Source organism: Berghia stephanieae, chromosome 3, assembly GCF_034508935.2.
Source record: "Berghia stephanieae isolate SIO BIC M18660-M18661 chromosome 3, UCSD_Bste_1.3, whole genome shotgun sequence".
NCBI lineage: Eukaryota > Metazoa > Mollusca > Gastropoda > Nudibranchia > Aeolidiidae > Berghia > Berghia stephanieae.
Window position 1 is genome coordinate 47,692,370 of NC_088362.1, and position 7,500 is coordinate 47,699,869.

Here is a 7,500-nt window from a genome sequence, read left to right on the forward strand (position 1 = left end):
GAACCGCCAGCTTTAACTGCCATTGTACAATAATAATCGAGCCCTTATATAGCGCAATATCCACTAAATGTGCTCAAAGCGCTTTACAAGGGGTCCCTGGTCAACAGCAACATATAACATGTAGGACGAGACATGACGCCTGTTAGGCGATATTACAATTTTTCTGACAAAGACAACGCTGTTAACGGCCAGGTACTCATTTTACACTTGAGTACGGTGAGAGAATGTGAGTAAAGAGCCGTTTCCAAGGACTCAACTATGCGCCGAGCGCGAGGCTCGAACCCAGGACCTTCCGATCCGAAAGCGAGAGTCACACCACAAGACCACATAGCCGCACAATACCCACTAAATTTGTTAAAACGTTTTATAAAAGGTCGAGGCCAACAATAACACTTAACCATAAGGCAGATAAAACTTTTTCTGTAAGGCATTGACAGAGACAATGTTGTTACAGGTCATAAAAGTACACATTTTACAACTGAGTGTGGAGTGTGAAGAAATGAAAATAAAGAGCCCTTTCCAATGACTCGACAACGAAACTCGAATCGAAGTCTTACCACAAGTCAAAAGCTGAGTGGCATACAGACTACTAAATCATTTACAATACATTAAACGTTTCGAGACAAATAAGAAACAAAGAAAGAGAGATAATACAAACAAGTAAATAAAAAGTAACACACACACACACACACACACACACACACACACACACATATATATATATATATATATATATATATATATATATATATATATATATATATATTGTGAGTCACTCAGTAATAATGAAATCCGGTTTTTATGCTAGTATCCCTATCAGGTTTATACATATTCAATTACAATATCAGTTATTCAAAATAAACAACAATCAAGGGTTTGGAAAAATAAATATTGATGTGTAATTCTATACCATTTCATACCTGTTAGTTATGAGGTCAACCTGTCAAGCCTCGATGAAGCGAACTGTGTGTATATGTGTGTATGTGTTTTAAGTTCTACCCAAACACACACACACACACACACACACACACACACGAATTAGAATAAAAAAATAAAGTAGTTTTGTGTGTTGTTCCGTTATACTTCCGGATGGCAATGTTGTGAGCTTCTTAGCCAAGCGCATACTATCTATACTTCCAGATGACAATGTAGTGAGCTTCTTAGTCAAGTGCATACAATTTATAGAATTGATCGACAGAAAAGACCCTCAACTTGTCAAAAAGTCCCAAACCTGAGACGTCCGAGAACTCTCAGGACTGATTTGTTTGTTTTTTTCTTTCTTTTCGACAACCGATCGATATTTTAACTGGTCAATACCAATGTCGAATTACGCCAGTAGTACGGAACTCGCTGGCTTCAGAGGTCTGGCCGCCCAAAATTATTAAATAAAACATGGTGCACAAAGCTCGTATGTAGACTTCAGAGTTTTGATCCGTCGACCTCGACATTGGGCAAAACTTTACCTTTCCATGACTATTATACTGACGGTTGTCATAGATTACATAACCATTGTCTGTGATAGAATTTGAGAGAGATATTGACCCATTTATAACTTTTGACATACACATCTGAGAGGTAACTTGACCCATTTTAAACTTTTGACATACATGTCAATGATTGACTTACTAAATTGTTATCGTTTGTTGTGAATGTTAATAGAAATTTTACATATTATGATAAACAAATATGTACAAGTCTATTAATAGGTTAGTCCTAGAATATGCGTTAAATTGCTTTTGGAGCCCCATGTATAAATACACAATCAATAAGTCGTGTTTGTGGTATAAGAACGTGTTAACGTGAACGGTAAGCCTACTTTGACGAGGGAAATTAGACGCATCTTATTTCTCTTCCAATCTTTGCGTCAAAATATCGCTTGAGTCAAATTTCTCCCTCTTTACACAAATCGCGACTGTTTTGTAACGGTTTAAGGCATCTTCTTGAAATTTCACCACAAAAACTCTTGAAAACTATGCAAAAAATTAGATGTTTCTATCATAAAATTTCAATTCATTATCGGGTATGTAGTAAAAACAACCCACTCTGTATAAGATTGTTCATTCCCTTATGGATCGACGTGTACATATATGCAGATCTGACATCCGAACCCACTTATGAGCCTAGTTTAACATTGTTGCAATGGACAATAATAATTTGCGTCATTTTTGAGATTTCCATTACAACAATGAGCCCATATATAGATAGTATGCGGATGACGTCACTCAGGCCTTTGTTATTGTTTTTGCCATCCGCGTTTGTGAGTTGTTCTCACTAAACTGTATTAACCAGACTATAAAAGTTCATGGTTACACAGAGTTTGTGTGTTGGTCCGTTATACTTCCGGATGGCAATGTTGTGAACTCCTTGGCCAAGCGCATTCTATCTATAGATGACCATGAACTTTTATAGTCTGGTTAATACAATGTAGTGAGAATAACTCACAAACGCGGATGGCAAAAACAATAACAAAGGCCTGAGTGACGTCATCTGCATACTATCTATAGATAGTTCGAAGATGACGTCACTCAGGCCTTTGTTATTGTTTTTGCCATCCGCGTTTGTGAGTTGTTCTCACTGAACTGTATTAACCAGACTATAAAAGTTCATGGTTACACAGAGTTTGTGTGTTGGTCCGTTATACTTCCGGATGGCAATGTTGTGAACTCCTTGGCCAAGCGCATTCTATCTATACTTGAGATCAAAAGAAAGTATACACATTTAAAATCGTCGTTACTTTTTTATCCGTTGACGTAGGCTAAAGATTTTCCACTGAGTTGTTTACCATTACCCTTTCTGTGTACCGATAGTCGATGTTTTTGTTTTTGACCTGAAATTCGTTCACCACGTCGCGCACGTGCTAAAATAACCTTTTAACCAGTTTTAGCCCCTTACTGTGGACAGGACGTGTGTAGATTAATTTTGTTGTCATCCGTGTCTTCTTGAACTATTTTCAAGGCAGGAAAACACAATGCAAAATACCACCCATTAATCTACGCGATGCCACGACTTAGTTTAGAACAACGTACACGTGTCATTGGTCATCTTCAAGCTGGACAGTCTGTGACCAATGTTGCAAGAATATTTAATATCACAAGGAGAACTGTATATTCCTTAGTGGATCGATTTGAAATGACACAAACGGTAAGGGACCGAAATCGAACTGGCAGACCACGAGTAACAACACAAGGTGAGGACCGTTTTATACGCACCCTACATCTACGGGATTGTTTTAGGACGGCGACTGAATCTGCGCTAGAGTTCCCAGGTACACGAATTAGTCGACAGACTGTTCGTTGCAAACTTAGAGAGCATGACATTATCGCAAACGTCCGTAGATGAGACAACTTCTTAGAGTACATCACCGGTTGGCCCGTTTTCAGTGGGCATGTACTCATCTGCGCTGGACAATGCATGCGTGGTGATTTGTTCTTTTCTCAGATGAATTACGCTTTGTGATTGGAAGAAATGACGGTAGATTACGTTGTTACCGAAGATTACACTAGTGATTTCACGATTCTTGTGTCGTGGAATCCCCAAACAGAGGATATGGACAAGTGCTGCTGTGGGGTGGAATAAGCAGAGACTATAAGACACCTCTAGTCCAAGTAAATGCATCCCTAACCGATGCAAGGTACATCCAACACATTTTACAACCCCGTGTCGTTCCAGTTTTTCATGAACATCCTAATTTTTCATTCCATCACGACTATGCACCATCCCACCGAGCTATTGTAACAAGGGATTTTATAGCAGCAAATAAAGTGAACGTTATCAGCCTGTGGCCTGCAATATCCCCCGATCTCAATCCAATAGAACATATGTGGAATATAATCGGCCGCCAAGTCCGTTCATTAGACCCGCAAAATGAACAACAACTGTTCCACACCATGAGAACAGCTTGGGATAACATTCCTCAACACCAGCTGGCCAGATTGACCAATTCCATGCGTAGGAGATGTAATGCTGTGATAAGAGCGAACGGAGGACATACTCGTTACTGATTGAATTAGATTCACCCTCACTTCAAATGAAATGAACGCAAGTAATTTTATTAAAATGTCATTGTTTGTCAAAATTATAGTGTATGTTTTGACTTGTTACTTCCCTTTTTGAAGACCATGTTTTAAAAAGTCTATGTTGCATACAAGATCAACCATAAACGTTGCAAATTATAACAAAATGAAAGATAAATGATAGTACTATGATTACATATCGGTTTTAAATAAACCAGAACAATATTTTATACCAATTCTGTGGGTAAAACAAGTGTATACTTTTTTTGATCACTAGTATATAAGGAATTGGGTTATCAGACCTGCAAATAAGTGCACGTCGATGTGGATCAAACAGTTCTTTTAAAATTCTCTCCTGTTACTTTTTTAAAGGTGAGAAATTAAAAATGTATATTTCAAGGCATAAAACTAAATAATTTAGTGAAAATTCTTTAGTTTTTCGTATAGCTAATATTTTGAATAGCAATACGAGTGAAATAAAAAAAAAACGTTGGTTCTGTTGACTAATTTAAGAAATTGCTCGACAAAGATTTGAATTCACTAAGATGCGAATATGATTAATATCTATCTAACTGTCATAATCAAAAACATTAGTGTGATTTATTAAGATTGTTTCAATAACTTGTCATGTATAAGCCATTGAAAGGATTAGCCTAGTTAGCCTTTTAGAAGAAAATACTAATAATAATAAAAATAATAATAATAATAATAATAATAATAATAATAATAATAATAATAATAATAATATAATAATAATAATATAATAATAATAATAATAATAATAATAATAATAATAATATGATATGATGATGATGATGATGATGATGATGATGATGATGATGATGATGATGATGATGATGATGATGATGATAATAATCATCATCATCATCATCATCATAATCATAATAATAATAATACGAGTAATAATAATAATAATAATAATAATAATAATAATAATAATAATAATAATAATAATAATAATAATAATGATAATGATAATGATGATGATGATAATAATAATAAAAATAGTAATGATAATAATGATGATGATGATGATGATGATGATGATGATGATGATGATGATGATGATGATGATGATGATGGTGATGATGATGATGATGATGGTGGTGATGATGATGATGATGGTGGTGATGATGATGATGATGATGGTGGTGATGATGATGATGATGATGATGATGATGATGATGATGATGATAAAAATAAAAATGATAATAGTAACACATATAATTTGTATAGCGCATAACGATCACTAGATCTAGTTCATAAAAGGAAAGATGCAATTTATTTTATAGGTCAAATAATTGCAACAAAATATCTGACGTAAAGAGGAATTAAATGACTTTCAATTTTACTCGCAAAAAGTGATCCTAAAACTATTTTAGATATGGAGTTCGGAGTAGATGTATGGGGGAGGTCACAATTTGAACATTTAATCAGTTCAGGTCTCGTCTCTGATCATATACTCCAAATCAACACATCAAAGAGTGATTATCTTCTAACATGTGGCACGTGTGCTAATGTGGCGGTGTGTACCCTGATATCGATTAATTATCATTTACCAATTACCAATCTCATCAATGTGTCGTGAATTCTAATGTCGTGTCTCAATCTCCCAATACTGACGTACTCTAGAAATAACACGTATTTAAAAATGTTGGCCAGAAAAACTAATCCTTCAAATATCGAACGATTAAAATGACCTCATCTTGGAAAAAAAAACAAAAAAACTTTCAAACCTAAGACTTCGCTTTTTGCTTTGGAATCCGAACTATATCTCCATCACATTCATAAGCTCATATAGCAAATGAGGGCATGTCCGGAAGTCCAATAGACAAACCTGCGCGAATCGTTTATTCATAATAATAATATATCTATTGTCGCAGTGTTCCTTTTAAAAACATATTACATGGCCATATTTAAGTCCTTGTGCAAGGAACGCTACTCTCATAGCTTCACTCGACTCTGATGTGAATGAATACCTGGCTACGGACAATGACCGATGTCGCAAACATGTCAAAAAAGTGAAAAGCGACTTGTGATATATGAAATGGGAAATTCATTTGTTCTATGGTCACCAGGAGGGATAATCATTGTACTGGTAGCCCGTCTGACCGGTAATCAGGAGGTCTGAGGTTCGATCCACAGTCAAGGCAGGTTGAGTTTTTGGGATGTTTTTATTTTATTGAATATGTTTCTCTCTTCTTTGTCTATTACCGTTTCATATACACTTTTTCATATCTTTAGGGATAATTAAGGCGCATTTAACAGATGACCCTCGCTTTCGGATCGGAAGGTCCTGGGTTCGAGCCTCGCTGGGCGCATAGTTGAGTCCTTGGAAAAGGCTATTTACTCACATTCTCTCACTGTCCTCAGGTACCTAGCCGTTAACAGCGTTGTCTCTGTCGGAAAATAATTGTAATATCGCATAACAGGCGTCATGTCTCATCCTACATGTTAATTGTTGTTTTTGGCCAAGGACCCCTTGTAAAGCGCTTTGAGCACGTTTAGTGGATATTGCGCTATATAAAAAAAGCCCAATTTTTAGAAAATAAATGGAAAATCTCTATATACATGTTTACATTTGTTATTGTTTATTATTTCATTAAAAAAAATAATTTCCTTTCTTTCTTTCTTTCTTTATTTTTAGATGCAGTACGTTGTCTCGTCGCCCCGCCATCACCCCGGTGGGTTTCCGAGCATGGAGTCCGAGACTGATGCTGATGGTTTCGACAGCTCGACGTCTACGACAACGTTTAAGAGGAGACAGCCCAGTAATGGAGATGTGATGAAGACGTACACGGTAGAAGAGGCCATCGAATCTATTGGGCTGGGAATATTCCAGATCAAGATATTCTTGGTGGGGAAGATGATTGCGGTGAGTAAGGATTTTCATCATCGCCGTCGCCTATATCAGCATAGTTAATATTCACAAAAATGTATGAATTCCCTTTGTTAGGCATCTCAAGGGAAATTCGTCTGTAAGATTTATCTCGAAAATAGAACAAGATATCACAAACGTAAGTGTAACTTATTGTGTGTTGGGAAACATGCTGCTGGGTTGTTTGTTGTGGGACATGCTGATGTGTTTTGTATTGGAGGACATGCTGTTGTCTTTTGTATTTTGGGGACATGTTGTTGTTTTCAGTATTAGGGAACGTTCTGTTATGTGCAGTATTAGTTGACACGCTGTTGTGTTGTGTGTTTGAGGGCGTGCTGTTGTTTGCTCTATTAGGGGACATGCTGTTGTGTGCAGTAATAGGGGACATGCTGTTAACAGGTTGTGTGCATTATTAGGGGACATGCTGCTATGTTTTGTATTGGGAGACATACTGTTGTGTTGTGTATTTGTGTGTGTTTGTGTGTGTGTGTGTGGGGGGGGGGGGTGCTGTTGTGTGACGTATTGGAGGACATGCTTTTTTATGTTGGGGAAAATGCTGTTGTGTTGTGTGTTGGGTTTGCCATGATG

General features: G+C 36.6%; 1 protein-coding gene across 4 annotated transcripts in view; it reads left to right on the forward strand.

Annotated features, from left to right (window-relative positions):
• The window catches only part of LOC144967884 (putative transporter SVOPL), a 48,001-nt gene that overhangs the window by 23,142 nt on the left and 17,359 nt on the right, over positions 1-7,500 (forward strand). For 2 of the 4 annotated variants that reach the window (XM_078905626.1, XM_078905629.1), the window contains one exon: positions 6,682-6,909. In XM_078905626.1, the coding sequence (XP_078761752.1) occupies positions 6,682-6,909 (228 nt within the window). Of the gene's footprint in view, positions 1-1,558; positions 1,576-5,561; positions 6,185-6,681; positions 6,910-7,500 lie in introns of those variants that run through there. The other 2 variants (XM_078905628.1, XM_078905627.1) reach the window with 2 other exon arrangements.